We start from the raw sequence: 15716 nt of genomic DNA, 5'->3' as shown, positions 1-15716 counted from the left end.
AGAGCACACGATGCTTTGAAATATGGACATGAATCGACAGTAGTCGTACGTCGATAGAAAATCTCTGTCAATACACACAATGAAAAAGGTATGCAGATATATACGCCTAGACGTCCAATGCATGGCCAAGCTCAGATACCAAGCTCTGGGCATCACCATCCCCATCCCCAAGGCCAAAAATACCAATGTCAAGGCTTTTGTCTCGGAGTGAAGCTTCGATATCCACAGCAGGCTGTATGCGTTAGTCGTGCTCATAGAAACAAGGCATAACAGTACCGCGAACACGTACCGGGAAAACGTCCCTCACAACGACATCACCAACTGACGACGTGTCGTGGGCGGTGAGCTCCTCCTCACTAGCAGCACCACCTTCGACAACCCGTACGCGCATGGCGTGTGTGAAAGGACCATCCTCCTCCTCATCACCATCGGGTAAAGAGAGAAAGTTCACAAACGACGTGAGCTTGACGCCCGTCCAGGCCTCCACCTCCCACAGACCGACATCTGCACGTCCTTGGCTCATGATCAGGCGGAGATCCCTCTGCACACGGCTCGCAACGCTCTCCAGTGTCCCGGTGGCCTTGACACGCAGCGGCACGAGATTCAGCCGCGGGAAACTTCCGTCCAGGGATGTATCCTCTTGGCGGTTGGCCAGATACACGCCAAACACCACCTCGTCGCCGCCGCCCTCATGACCTCGGGCGAGGAGGACCTTGGCATAGGCAGCCAGGAAGAGGGACTGCACACCGACGCCCCTGGCGGCAGCATGCCGTTGGAGCAGAGAGGTGTCACGGACTGCCGATCGCGCTATAAATGACATGCGAGGACGAATGGGGTAACCCTTCCGTGCCCCCGAGTACGGCTCCACGCCCCAGAGGTACGACGTCCAAAAGGCCTTTCTGGCACTGACGGATGACGGAAGGTAGGGATTGGTGGTATATCTGTTCCATAGATCGAGGGGGCTGTTGGGGAGAGATCCTGATACGAGCGCGTGGAGGAGGCGCTGCATCAGTAGCGGAAGACTGACACCGTCGTAGAGAGCATGATGCACCTGGAGACGGAGGCGCCATCTGCCAGCCTCGGTTCTCTCGCCTGGCTGCAAGTGGACCAAGTCTGACGCTTCCGACTTGAGCACCACCTGCAACAGCGGCAGCTGTCTGTCACCTGTTGCCATGAAGCGGGTGCGGAGGATAGGTGTCGATGCTGTGACGAGCCCCCACGCGGCCACCATCTCCTCTTTGCTGCACGAGCTGTCCAGCTCGTACGTAAAGGTCGGATAAAAGACATCGCCATTGGTGTTCTGCCAGGTTCCCAGTACAAATACCTGCATTGGCAATGCTGGCAGGATAGCCTCCACGTCACTGTACTGCAGATTGTGGTGGAGGAGCAGGCCATCGACATCCAGTGATGGCGGTGGTTGCCATGTCACAGTTGCTTGTTGATCTTGTGACCCTTCGCTGTCAGACTGGTTTGCGGTCGCCATCTCCACCAGATGGGCAATGCTCTCGGCCCGTATCAGGTCGCGAGGGCGCAAGTCAAGATCCTGCTGTCTCAGGAGTCTCGAGACCCTGAGAGAGCTGATGGAGTCCAGGCCCAGATGGTAGAGCGTATCAGTCATCTGGATGCTCATCTCGTCTACACCAGAGGCTTGACTGAGAACGCCGCGGATCGTGTTGGCGATGCCGCTCCAGTCCTCCTCACCCGTCGGTGGCGTGGCAATCTTTGACTCGTCCTCGCTATCCGCATCCTCTTTGATTGCAAAGCTAGGCAGACCACCCAAGGAGATCCCTGCCGCTGTGAAGGAAAGCAGATCTGAACCCGGAGACTTGATAAAGAAACTTAGAACTCCGTCCAGTTGTCTGAGTAGATTCGAAGGTGGCTCTAGCGGGGCGAAGCCAGGCTGAACGGCGATGCGCCAGGATATTTGTCCTTGCTCGGCTTCAGCCTCCACGCAGACCGGGTAATCGACCGCAGACACGCCTCGAACGGAATGGACGAGCGTGCTGGATTCGGTCTCTGCGCTCTTTTGTAGCATAAACAAGGTATTGAAAAACCCTCCCATCGGTGCTCGGGCGGCCGTGAGTGCTTTACGCAATGGGTAGCTCTGATGCTGACGAACGTCGTTCATACTCTCCTCGACATACTGCAGGAAGCTTCTGGCCGTCCCGTGCAGGATGTACCGCATCGCTACAGTGTTCATAGTCGGGAACATGAGCTCTTCGGCGCCCTCAAAGTCACGTCCGGACATGATGACGCCAAAGACAATGTCTAGCTGTTTCGTATAATGCGCAAGAATGAGCGCCCAGCTGGCCTGGCAAAGTGTCTGCATGGTGATGCCGAGGTCTTTGCAGAACGCCTTGACCGTGTCCAAACTCACGTCTGAAGTGGCTTCCGAAAAGCGCGGCGTGGCAGATGGCTCTGTTTGTAGCGAGACACTGAGATGGGTTGGCTTTGATCCCCGGAGGTAATCGGACCAGAACTCCTGTGATTGTGCGCTTGAGGCCTCGAGCAGTCGACCCAAGAAGACATCAGGCGACCTTGCTTGAAGTAGCTGACCGTTATAGGCATTCTGAAGCTCCCGGTAGAGCAAGCCCTGTGACCACCCGTCGTAGAGAGCGTGCGCCATAGAAAGGACGACAAATCTTTGGGAACCAACCGACATCAGTGACAACTGCAGCAACGCTGTCTGTCCCTTTCCATCCTTTGCTCTCAGCCTGCAACGCTCCATGACTCTGTCAGCTTCGTCAAGACCCTCTGCGACAAGACATTCAACCCAGGGATTATTTTTCGTATGAATGACCTGGTAGAATGCGTTGTCCAGCGAATCATCCTCAACAGGATAGAATCCTGCGCGCAATATCGGATGAGCCTCGACTACTTGCGTCCAAGCCTTCTTGAGCCTCTCCACGTCGGTATCCTCGCTGAGTTGAAGCAGATCATGATTGAAGTACCATTGAAAGTCGGATTCCACCATTGCCGTTACCATGGACTCCTGTAAGGGCGTCGCGGGCAAGACATCTTCCACGTCTGTCATGTCAATGATCGTACTGCGTGTCAGATTCTCACGTAACCTCTGGCGGATAACGTCGAAGTTGGTGGTGGCGTTGTCGGTCTGGGAAGGAGACATGGGAGTTTCTTCAGCCAACGAGACAATGTTGGAGACGGACTGAAGCCGCATAATCTGAGACGCGGCGAGTTTAACGCCACATCGACGCAGGGCCGCGGATAGCTTCATGACATCAATACTGTCCAAGCCTAGCTCAAGTATGGTCGAGTTCCCGCGGATGTCCTTTTCGGAAGCCCCAGAGAGAGTACACATTTCTGATCGTATCGTTTCCGCTATTCCTGTCCATGTGAACGCTAATGGCGGCTCGTCGCCGACGTTCGAGGATTCTGTCCTGCCGGAAGATGATAGATCATCGTTGCCCGCTCCAAATGGCACAGGCTGGGAGCTATCCTTCATAGCCTGGTGCAAAGAATCGTTGAAAGCATCCAGCATCTCATCCAAGACCGCAACAGTCGCCACGTGCCCTTGCGCCACCAGCTGCAACCTCAAGTTGCCGTCCTTCATCATGGTTGCCTCGAAGGCAAGGGGGTAGTCAGGATTCAACTCGCCATCAACGAGCTTCCATACGCCATAATCTTCTGACTGCTCCATTTGAAGCGCAAAAAGCGTGTTGAACAGCGGTCGTCCTCCTGAGCACCACTTCTGAATGCGTTGAAGCGACACATGCTGACAGTCTAGGATTGACAGCCCAAAGTCATGTGCGGATCGAATGAGCGAAGCCCATGTATCTTGTCTCCGAAACTTGTGAAAAAAGGGCAGCGTGTTGAATAGGGGGCCGATCGTGTTTTCGATTCCCGGAAGGTCAACCGATCTGCCCGCTGTGATCACACCAACAGCGGCCACACCCGAGTGATACCTCTGTAGCACAGAAGACCACAAACCTAATAGTACAGTCTGCAATGTGGCGTTTTCCGAGCGACGGAATAGATCAATCGGGCCTTGAGGTACGGTCTTGCTACTAGCCACTGGATGGGAACTGTCGACACCCCCCAGGCCGGTCATGACGAGCGGCATCCAATCCTTCAAGTGCTGCTGCCAAAAGCTTTCGCTAGACGTAAAATTCTGAAGTGGCCCATGTGTGAGTGCTTCAATGAACGTGGGCCCGTCTGGAGCCCCCCTACCGTCGACCTTGGCAGCGAGGCGAGAAAGCATGAGATCAAAGCTCATGCCATCGTAGATGCCGTGGAAAATGTTGACAAAGAGACTAGTTTTCCCTCCACTGACAACAAAGTAGACCTGCAAAGGCTCGGAAACGTTGCGGCCATTGGTGCTCAGCCAGTTCTTGCGCATCGATGTCAGTGCATGTTGGGTCTCTTCTTCAGTAGGCAGTTCGACATGCTCCCAGGGTAACTGCACCGCTTTGAGCGCGACTTGGATGGGGCCGGACGGTGTCGCTAGAAAACAAGTCCGGAGGATAGCCAGCTCTGAGACTAGGCTATCCCAAGCATGGCGGAGCTTGTCTTCGCCGAGGTGGGGCGAAAGCTTGAGCTCAAATGTGTTGAAGTAAGCATGCCCTTCTGCAGAGGCAAGGGATCTCGAGACGATCCCCCCCTGGAGCGGTGAACAGGGTGCAATGTACTCGATATCCTCCGGCTGAATGTGGAAAGTCCGGCAGGCAGACGGCAAGTAGCGATGCTTGCACGCGGCCATGAGTTGTTCGGCCTCCTTGATCCCCACTTCTTGTGAGTGTGATATCTTCTGGCAAAGGGCTGAGGCTAGGTCGTTGATCACGGGATTTCTCAGCAAGGCCGTTGGCGTTGCTGCATCAAACCCCTGTTCTTTGAGGTACGACGCAAGTCGTAGCACAGTGATCGAGTCCACACCAAGATCGAATATGCTCGTATCCTCGGTCACGTCATCCTGCTTGAGGCCACTGTACGTAGACAATGCCTTAGTGAGCTTCGCCAGAGATGATGTATTTACTGTGCTCCTGCTGGAACGCGGTGTTGCTATCAACGCGGAAAGCTGCGCGTGCGACAGATTGGCAAATAACCTCCTCAAATCCTTGGCTTCGGCCTTATTGTTGACAGACAATGGAATAAAGGGCAGCTGAAGAAAGTACGTTGGCACCATGTACCCCGGTAGCTTGGTACGGCAAGCCTCCTTGGCTTTGAGGCCAAGGCCTTCAATGTCCGGCACGACTTCCAGGTTCCCTTTGTTGTTGGCTGTGGAAGACACGATGAAGGCAACTAGAACGCTCTTTTCTGACGGGCCCTGAGTGGCAACGACTGTTGCAGCATCCTGGATCTCGGAAACACCCCTGATGGCGTGGTTGATCTCGCCAATTTCAAGTCGTTGTCCTCGTAGCTTGACTTGGTCGTCTGCTCTTCCAAGGAATTCGAAACAGCCATCATGCAAAACCCGCACGAGATCGCCGGTGCGATAGATCTTCTCAGAAAAGTTTTGTAGCGTGGGAAAGCGTTCCGCAGTCAAGTCCGGTCTGTTGAGATAGCCCTTGCCAACAAGTTTGCCTGATACGCAAAGCTCACCAACTCCACCGCGCAACACCGGAACCTCAGTGTCCAGCTTGAACACGTAGGATCCGACATTGGGGAATTGCTTGCCAATGTTGCTCGGGCGACCGTTGGCGGGCACTCTCTGATACATGGTGACACCGATCGTTGCTTCCGTTGGACCGTACGCGTTGTATATCACAGCCTTTGGCCCCCAAACGTCCAGGATCTCCTGTTTCAAGGACTCACCGCCAGTGATGAACACGCCTTTGCACAAGGAAGGTACTTCGGAGGGATGCGTGAGTCTGGCCAGACTTGGAGTGAGATCAATGTGGGTGATGCCGAGCTTGTTGATAGAACCCGGCAAGTCGTCTAGGATTATGTCTTTGGGTGCAGCAACAAGAGTGATTCCAACTGACCAAGTCCAGTACTGCTCGAGAACTGAGACGTCAAAGTGCAAAGACGCGAACTGTAGCCAGCGTGAATCAGCTTGCCAGTGGCCGCTAAACAGATCTTGGAAAGCCATCATTGCCTGTACGGCGTTCTCGTGCGTGATCTCACAGCCCTTGGGGGTTCCCGTGGTTCCGGAGGTGTATAGACAGTAGCATGTTGCATCGGGAGATAGGATATCAAGCACAGGCGATTCTGTAGAAAATTCATCCAAGACAGACATACTGGTGCGTACGACTTCTGTTGTGGTGCCGCTGAATGTGCTTTCGGCTGTCGTCAAAACGCAAGGGGCCTTGGAGTCTTCCAAGATGAAAGATTTTCGGCTGGCGGGAGCTGTGGGATCCAAAGCCACAAAAGAACAGCCTGCCTTCAGTATACCAAGGATACTGAAATATGCCTCTGGGCACTTGTCAAAGTGAACTGCCACAATGCTCCCCACAGGTGCCTTGGTACTCAGCATGTTCGCAACCTGGTTGCCACGCTCATTCAGCTGGCGGTAAGTCCAGATGCGTTTCTCCATGGTTCCTTGATGCAACGAGTCGATGAACTCGAGCGCAGTTGAATCAGGATTAGTTCGCGCCTTTTCTTCGACCAGCTGGTGCAGGTATTGAACTGTTGTGGGCATGACGGGGAGTTTTGGAGGGAGCCGGGAAAACAGCTTCGGGGTGAGGCGATGCAACTCATCTTCCGTCTCTCCGGGGTGAAGTACAAGATGGGACAGGACCGCATCAAATTGATCCAAGAGCATGCGACCTTGCTCAGTTGGGAGAATGTGCGGCATAAATGTGGTCGTGAGCCTCACACAGTCATCAGGTCCCGCCTCAATTTCCATCGAGACTTTGTAGTCAAGTGTGGCGTTGTCAGAGAGGAGTTCAAAAGGCCGGGAAAATTCTTGTTCATCTCTCTTCCGATAAGACACAAGAGTGTCGAATATGGGAGTGGCAGGATGACCCAACCACTTTTGGACAGAGCTCAAAGACGCTGGTTGATGCTTGCGAACTTGGGTCGTGAACTCCATCATATTCTTTAGGAGACCCAGGTTCGAAGGCGTGGCCCTTGCGAGGACAGGAAGCGTCGTGATGCAGGGGATCGGCGTGCACTTGGTAGCTTCAGACGTCCTCTCTGAGATAGTCGACCCAAATACAACGGCTTCTTCTCCAAGATACGAGGCGAGAACTCTTGCCCACGCCGCATTTATGGCTGCGTGAACGGTAACACCGACGTCCATTGCTGCATCTCGCAGATGCGAAAACGAGAGCGACAAGGTTGAGGCTTCAGACCGAAGGGACGTTGCAGCCTCGCGAAGAGGCGTCATTATCGGAAAGTTATTGATCACCACATCTGTAGCTTTTGACTCCCAGAAGAGCCGTGATTCAGTTTGGTCCGCTATGTGTCGTGACATGATCACCTGCAGACCCGGCTCGACTGGTGCGATGTTGAGTTCGTGAGCCTCCCCTTGCAAAATCTTGCCTAGACTAACCAAAATCTCATCCAGAGATTGGGCATCGTATAGGGCATGGTGGATGAGAAGCGTCATTGTGATACCGTTCTCGCCATCGTGTGCAAAGACATGCCAAGGGGGCAGTTGAGGATGCGCCAGCAAGCTAGCTCTGAGATCCCCCACTAGCTCTGATACTTGCTCGCCGTGGTTGAGTATTGTCATTGGCAAGTCATACATGGGAGCGTGTCTAGCCATGGCATATGCGGTGTCAGGGTGAGAGACCGGGACGAGCGCCGTACGCAGCATCGGATGTTGACGACACATTAATTTCCAAGCCTCCGTAAAAGTGATGATTCCAATGGAGCTGTTGACCTTGAATGTCATGCTGTTGAAATAATGATGACCTCGCGTCTGGAGAAAAGCTGTATGCAAGGCACACTGCATCGGAGAGCATGGGAGAATAGCTTCTATCTCTGAAGTGGCGATTTTCGAACCAACTTCGTCAGCCACGTCCCCGGGAAAGACACGTAGATTGTAGGCCAACGAGGGCGCCTTGATTTGTGAGCCCTTCTTGAGGTTTTCGGCGAGTGCTGCGCAAGTAGGGTACTCCAGGACTTGAGAGGATGAGACATGGAGGCCTTCAAGCCTTAGTTTGGACGCAATTTGCACGGCGTTGATGCTGTCAAGTCCCAGCTGAAAAATTGTCGTATTGCGTGCAACCTTTTCGAGAGGCTGTCTGGACAGCTCCGCTACAGCTTTGCGAATCGTAATCTCGTCCACTGACCATTCCCCTGAGCTTAGGTGACCTCGGATGACGGGGCCTTTGTCGCGCCTGGGCCGCAGTTTCTCGAGCTCAAACCGGAATGCGCCGGGTATTTTTTCTTTGCCTGTCAATGTAGCGTACGGAGTCTCCAGCAGTGACTCGAGTGCAAAAACAAATGTACCCGCGAGAGCGCATGCAACACTAGGATCAATAAAGTTCATGTCGTAGTGTAAATCAACGACCAGTGAATCCAAGGACGGACAAGGGACTATTTCGCAGACCACTGGCAAATCCATAGTGCCCTTGTCTTCCTCAAGGATCCAGACGCGATCGTCCATAGGGTGAAGGGGTTGCTGAAGGAGGAGCAACGTCTCGAACAGGCCGACGCCCTGGCAACCAACGATCTTCTGTACAAGACGAAGTGGAGTGAACTGATAAGGGAACACATCAGAACTGAGTTGGTGGAAATATTCAAGGAGCGACTGGCCGTGCGAGACCGTTGATAAGTCCACTCGCAGCGGAATGGTGTTGAAAGAGGGCGCGACCAGTCTTTCAATGCCGTCGACATCGGCAGTTCGGCCACTGTTGACGTTACCAAAGCATATATCTGTGGATCTGTATGATATGGAGAGAGTCACAGCCCATGCCGCCTGGCATGCCGCAAGCATAGACACCCCAAGACCTTTCAAGCGATGGTTGAGTGTTTCCAGTGACGTACGTACAGATTTAGTAACCAATGCCTGGTCTGTGGTCTCGCCTGCAGTGGAGGGAAAGGCATATGAGGGGACAAAATCGTGGAAGTGTTTCTTCCAAAATGCTTCAGTATTGGCAGGCAGGTTGGCCATCTCTTGTAGAAGAGGTTCGTAAGGTACTGCTGGTAGCAGTTGTTCGCCCGCAGCGAGTGACTCGACTTCGCGCCATAGAATATCAATGGCGACGCCATCATAAAGAGAATGATGGCATATGAACGATAGAAACGATGATGTGCCACGCCGAATCAAAGCTAAAGAAACAGGTGGTGTCATGGCATTGACCGGGTCCGGCAGTCGCTCCAAATGTGACTGAATGATTTTCTCGAATGAAGGAGTCGTTGCATCGAATTGCTGCCAGGGAATGCTCCATTCTCGAAGAACCACTTGGGCGATGGAGTGATCCGCGTCCTCTGTCGTGGCGAAGCAAGTTCTGAGAATTTCGTGCCTTTCACTCATGCAGTTCCAGAATGTCTGCATTCTCGAGGCGTCAATCTTGAGCCGCAAGAGGACCTTGTTGTAGTAGTTGCGACCACCCCGCGATAACAAGGCTGCTTGCAGAGGCGTACATGGCAGAATGGAAGCTACTGCCTTGTCTTGAGAGAGGAATGAATGCCGCAGTTTCTCTACGCAAGATTGAGGCAGCAACGTCTTCTGGCCAACTACCACAGCCTTTTCGAAATCTTGTTCACCGAGATGACGCGCAAGCTGCGCAATGCTGGGGTTTCGGATGATGGACGAAACTGCCACTCTGCAATTCAGCGAAATGCTCAAGTCGCGTGCGAGACGAATGGCAGATACGGAATCGATGCCTAGGTTGGCAAAAGGTGTCCATCGGTTGGCTTCGGTTGCAGAGATCTCCAATGACTGTATGAGGGCGGTATGAAGATCCGATTCCATCGTGGACCACTTGCTTCCGTCTTCAGTCAGGGTCGCTTGTGGCACAGCAGCCTCCAGATACCTTGATGGCAAATCCTGGAACCAAACTTGAAGATGCTTTTTGTTTATTTTGCCGCTCCTCGTCATGGGAATGCGGGCGAGAGGAATCAGGTAAGAAGGGACCATGTAAGAAGGCAGCTTGGACTGCATGAGACTGTATAGACCCGCACTGGCCTCGTGATCGACATCCAACAGTCCATCGCCACTGACATGCTCAGCTGGCACGTAGAAAGCGACCAATTGTTCTGGCATGTCCGGAGATCTTCTCCCTAATATGACAATCGCAGATGATGCCCAGGGCGTGGACACGATGATGTTGTTGATCTCGGCCGCTTCGATGCGCTGCCCACGCAACTTGAGCTGATCGTCAATGCGGCCTAGTATGACCAGCGAGCCGTCAGGGAGCATACGGCCCATGTCCCCTGAGCGATATATCCGTCCGAAGCGGGAATCTTGGAGGAATTTCTCTGCCGTGAGTTCTGGCATGTTAAGGTAGCCCTGTGCCACTTGGTCGCCGCCATAGCAGAATTCACCAACCCATCCGACTGGCACGGGCTCAAGGCTCCCTATGGCCATCACCATGACGGAAGTGTTTGGGAATACCCATCCGAGATGGTCCACCACCATGTCGGTTTGCATCTGTTTGACGCTGCAGATGTTGGTCGTCTCTGACGGGCCATACCCTTGCCAAAGTATATCACCCCATTGCTCCAACACACTGCGTGTCAAGGGCTCTCCCGCGGTGACTAGGAACTCCACACCTGGGCATGTTTCACGACTGATGAGAGAAGCTACAGTCGGTGTCAAGCTGAGATGCGTAATGGAAAGCTCATTGATCATTAGTGCGAGATCGGCAAACAGCGTGTCATTGACGCTGGTGCAGAGGCACATGCCAGTTTTCCAAGCAAAGAAGATCTCAAACACCGAAACATCGAAAGCCTGAGAGCATGCCTGGAGAAAGTTTGATTGAACTCCTCGCTGGACTGGGTATACCCCAGAGAGATAGTCGACGTTGCTCACGATGTTACCGTGGGTTACTGCCACTCCCTTGGGTGTTCCGGTAGTACCTGAAGTGAAGATGACATACGCCAGGCGGTCGCGGTCATGTGGAATGCCCAGGTTACAGGATTGAAAGTCGTCCAGAGGCGCGCGCTCCACGTCAACGAGTCGAGCTTCTCCCAAATGTCCAAACAATCGGACAGAGGCCGTGTCCACCGCGCAGTGCCGCACTTTTGCCAGGCGCAGTATGTCTTCCACCCGATCAGCTGGAGTCGATGGTAGCAAAGGCAGGTATGCACAGCCAGTCTTGAGGACGGCCAGGATAGTTGCATAGAGGAATATAGACTTTTCAAGAATGACACCAACGATTTGATTGGCACCAACGCCTTGACTGAGCAGAAAATGCGCAATTCTGTTGCTCAGTACGTTCAACTCTTGATAAGTCACTGTCGTCTTGGCAAATGGAGACTCGTGCCCTGGCTCAGTGAAGGAAAGAGCATCCCTATCGGAGCTTTTTTCAACAACTTGCTCAAACATGGCTGCCAAGTCCAACGTGCCTTCAAGCGGGACTGGCGAAATATTATACAGGGCCGGTACTGGGTTCAGTGCCCGACGCATATCAGCCAGTGTGCAGTGTGGTTGCTCAACAAGGTGCCCAAAGGCCAGGTTGAATTGCTGTAAAAGCATTCTCATCATGTCAACTCGAGCACAGTCTGGATGATATGTGATCTGAATCGAGAAGGACGTGTCGTTCGGCTCAACCTCGAACAGGAATGGGGTTTCCAGTCGATCCAAGCGCCGAGTTTCATTTAGTAGACTGCGTCGCTTGCTCTCGGATTCCGAAGACTGCTGGTATACGAATAGGAGATCGTAGACCGTTTGACTGGCGCGCAAACCCATCATCTTCCTGATTTCGCCCAGTGGGACAATCGAATGCTCAAGCATGGCCCGATTGCAGGAGTGAATGTGGCGTAGCAATTGCTCGGTTCCGGGAAACCTCTCAAAGTCGACGCGCAGAGGCAATGCAGCGATGCAAGGGCCGATGGTTTCTTCGATACCGCCCATTGGCAAGGACCGGCCTGAGGACACCGCGCCAAGGACAACATCAGCGCTGCCAAGTATACCGGCCCACACGACGTATAGAGCTGCTTGAAATAGGGCTTGCATGCTGCAGCCCAGAGCTTTCGAGACTGCGTGAACCTCAGAGTATGGAATCTCCACTTGATCTGCGATAACGATCGGATCAGGCTGGCCTCCTAAGCGATCGACGAGCACTGGAAAAGAATCCTTGGTCAATCCTTGTAAATGTGCTGCCCAGTATGCGCCTGATCGGTCAGCGGCAGACGAGGAAGCCAGCCATCGCTGCACGGCGACAACCTCAGCAAAGGGGGTTCGCTTCGGTATAGACTGGCCACTGAGAAGTCGGTTGATGTCGGCGAGTATGATATCCATAGACCAGCCATCATAGATGGCATGATGAGCAAGGATGCATACCCTGGTCCCGCCATGATCATTGTCACAGAGTTGAACCTGAAAGGTTGGATCGGCGATTGTCTGCCTAAGTGAAAAGTGTGACTGGCAATCAACAATCTTGATCTGCTCCTCATCAACATCTTGCTTGACAAGGCAAACAAAGTTGCCATCTAGCAAGACGAATATTCCTCGAAGTATGGCTGTTTGTTCTAGTATCTTCGTGAAAGCTGCTGCCACTCGGGAGACACTGTCTGCCACATCGAGCTCGAGCTCGTTCCAGTACAGGCCAGGCCGTCCGACTGTCTCGGCTAGCATGGCAGTTTGCAAAGCTGAGCAGGGGAGAATATCTGATATCGCAAATTTGGCGACATCAGTATCAGGATTTTGCGCCAGTACATCATCCAAGCGATGGAACAAGCTTCTCTGAGAGTCTTTTGGAACGGACTCTAGCCCCCCATCTGATGTCTGTACCAGACGCCAAGCATGTGCAACACTCTTGCACTTGAGCAGAGATGCCGCTGGCGTTGGATACCCAATAGCTCCCAAGGAAGAAGCTATGCGAATCGCAGAAAGTGAGTCCAGACCTGCTGCTGGAAGTATTGAGTGTGCTTCAACATGTGAGCCCAAGACATCTGCAAAGGCACTCATAAACGACTCCGGAATGCCATGCTCTTCTCCAGAGTTTGTGTTCGCCGATAGGCTTGTCGCGTAATCACCAAGCAGCTTCCTCTTGTTCACCTTTCCACTCGGGAGCTTGGGGAAAGAGTCGCTCATCACGAAGACGCCTGGGATCATGAACTGAGGCAACCACTTCTTGCACTCGTCCCGGATGACGTCTTCCAGTACACCCGGGTCCGTGGCGCAAAATGCGACCAATGTGGACTCGTGAACGGCGACAACAGCACCATGACACGATTTCACACGTAGAATGGCTTGCTGTACCTCGTTGATCTCCAGTCTCTGGCCGCGAAGCTTGACTTGCCCTTCGGATAACCGACCCAGACACTCGAGAGTGCCGTCCGACAAGACTCTTGCTTTATCCCCGGTCCTGTAGAGACGACCATAGGGGGTTTCGATGAAAGCAGCGGCTGTTTGTGTTGGCCGATCCAGATAGCCCTCGGCCAGCTGATGGCCACCTACTGCCAGCTCTCCAACCTCACCCAACGGCAAGATCCTCAAAACTTCCTCACCAGATTCCGCTGGTTGGATGACAAATGCAGAGACGGTGTCGAGTGGAAACCCAATATTTCGAACGGTCGATGCGGCTTGCATAGCCGGTTGAAGAGTACTGAGCCATGTTAGCTGACTACCAAGTTGTCATCCGCTGCCATAGACGTACCAATGAATAGTCGCTTCCGTCGGGCCATACATTGCCCAAAGAATGCTCTCTCGCCCCTCGCGTCCTCCAAATTCATGGATGACTGGCTCGGTGAGCATTTCACCAATGGTCAGCAAAAGCTTGAGTTCAGGCACGGCATCTCGAGACCGCAACAGGCTCCCCGCCACAGTTGGTGTGAGCTCGCATGCATCAACATTGGTTTCTCTGATGGCGGCTGCTAGGTCATCGAGCAACTGGCCACGCTCCACGCTGACCAAAGTGCGTCCCCTAGCCAATGGGAAGAAAATTTCAAAGACCGAGACATCGAAGGTCGGGGCGGCAAACTGAAGAAATCGCTTGAATAGGGGTATATGTCGTTCATGCGCAAACAGTGCTTGAGTGGCGGCGCCGTGCGATAAGCCAACACCTTTGGGCGTCCCTGTAGACCCCGAGGTGTACATGACATAGGCGAGGTCCGTCGTGGCGACTTTCGGTGAATTTTCGGATATAGCGGGCTTGTCAGACTTCCACTGTATTGCCATTATATCTGCCTCTACCCCTTCCGGCATCCTGGCGGCTAGATCTTCTTCCACGAGAACCACTGCTGCAGAGACATCCTGGAGGATAAAGGACACTCGCTCCGGTGGCGCGTCGAGATTCAAGGGACAGAATGCTGCACCGGCTTTGAGGATACCCAGAAGACTAGCGTACAAGATAGGCGACTGCCTCATCAGGATCGGGACCACAAAGGGAGCATCGCGATTCCGGACAACACTCGATAGCTTGACTGCGATGGTATCGGAAACAGCGTGTAGTTCGTCGTATGTGAAGGACGTTCGAACTGACCCTCGGAGATGGTCTAAAGCTGGTGAGCTTGAAGGACCGGCAACAAGCTCATGTAGAAGGGCTGGTCCAGGCAGCTTCGCCGGCTGAGGGTTGATAATCGATAACATCTCAGACGAGTCCATAATGTGAGGATGAAAGCTCCCGCAAACAAGAAGAGATACTCGGACACACCCGATACGCAACACAAGAGGCCGAATATATCTTATAGACCATTGCCAGTGAGCCAGCCGAGAAGAGTATGATGTATCATGCAGCTAGTGCCAGCAACATCCAACCCAAAGCAACAATTTGCCAAAAAAGGGCTATTAAGCGGCGCAAGCTGCAAGTGGTCGGCCAATGGTAGCAGCGATGATTCTTTTGCAAGAAACGTGTGTGGTTCTTTGTCAAAGCCAGGCTGTATGAGGCACTGGTATCTGTCTTGTGAACAGAGCTCCAGCCTGTCAGAGTGCAGCAATTACTCAGCTATGGATTCGCGGGAGCGGAGTCCAGCGGCAAGACTGGCAAGTGTGCTGGTGTGAATATGGTCGCCTGTGCCCATTCGTCTGCTCTTTGCTTTTACAGCGTAGCGTGCGTTAGTCCTTTAGAGTTCGTGGTGGCTTTGAATAATCCGTGGCGTGGATCGCGCGCGGAATGCTTGTGAAGATCTCTAAGGTGTCGTGTGAAGCTGCGGATGTGGCCGCTTTGACCGAAAATGGAGCGTGTTCAATATATGGCGTCACCACTCAACGTCGAGGCGGAATGCAAATAGTAGTCGCGTCCGTGTCAATGTTCAGATCCGGCTGTCACCTCTTTCAGTGAGAAAGCGGACATTCGTGGCATCGCGAGGGGAGCAAAAGACTGTAAATGCTGTGTCGACGGAGCACCCGCCAAGCGCGGCCATACCACGTCGGTCTGGGACTCTGGGTACCGGATCGAAGCTACGTAGTCACAGGCAGTCCTTCACCCTAAAGACCCAACAAACAGCTTGGTGGTCCAGCCTGGCAGCACCTGTAGCGTTCACGCCGGCGTCTGGAGACGGCGGGTATTTTACGTCTGTTCAGGGCAGCGATGCAGCGTATATCGGGCATGGGCATGGAAGCTACTCTGGTGGAGAGCGAAGCGCCCTCCTCTCAGCTCAAGAGATGCCCACGATGTGTGGGGGAGGCTGCGCGCCATGCCCCCCAAGGGACCACTGTTGGCGTTGCAGGCTGGAAGTGAGAAATTGGCCCCTAACGGTGG

The 15716-nt window shown here is 53.5% G+C and overlaps 1 protein-coding gene across 1 annotated transcript; it reads right to left on the bottom strand.

Annotated features, from left to right (window-relative positions):
- Nucleotides 1-106: 106 nt before the first annotated feature.
- Nucleotides 107-14620, bottom strand: J7T54_003305 (non-ribosomal peptide synthetase; the record flags this gene model as incomplete). Its single annotated transcript, XM_051509594.1, has 8 exons — nucleotides 107-232; nucleotides 290-3741; nucleotides 4189-7849; nucleotides 7910-8298; nucleotides 8356-8605; nucleotides 8897-12681; nucleotides 13051-13622; nucleotides 13674-14620. 8 exons carry the CDS (start codon nucleotides 14618-14620, stop codon nucleotides 107-109), a joined length of 13182 nt encoding a protein of 4393 aa, XP_051359411.1.
- Between the last annotated feature and the right edge of the window lie 1096 nt (nucleotides 14621-15716).

The sequence above is a fragment of the Emericellopsis cladophorae genome (assembly GCF_022114955.1).
Source record: "Emericellopsis cladophorae strain MUM 19.33 chromosome Unknown NODE_65_length_118322_cov_117_509586, whole genome shotgun sequence".
NCBI lineage: Eukaryota > Fungi > Ascomycota > Sordariomycetes > Hypocreales > Bionectriaceae > Emericellopsis > Emericellopsis cladophorae.
The sequence above is the reverse complement of the archived record's forward strand: the minus strand, read 5'-3'. Positions and strand labels throughout refer to the sequence as shown.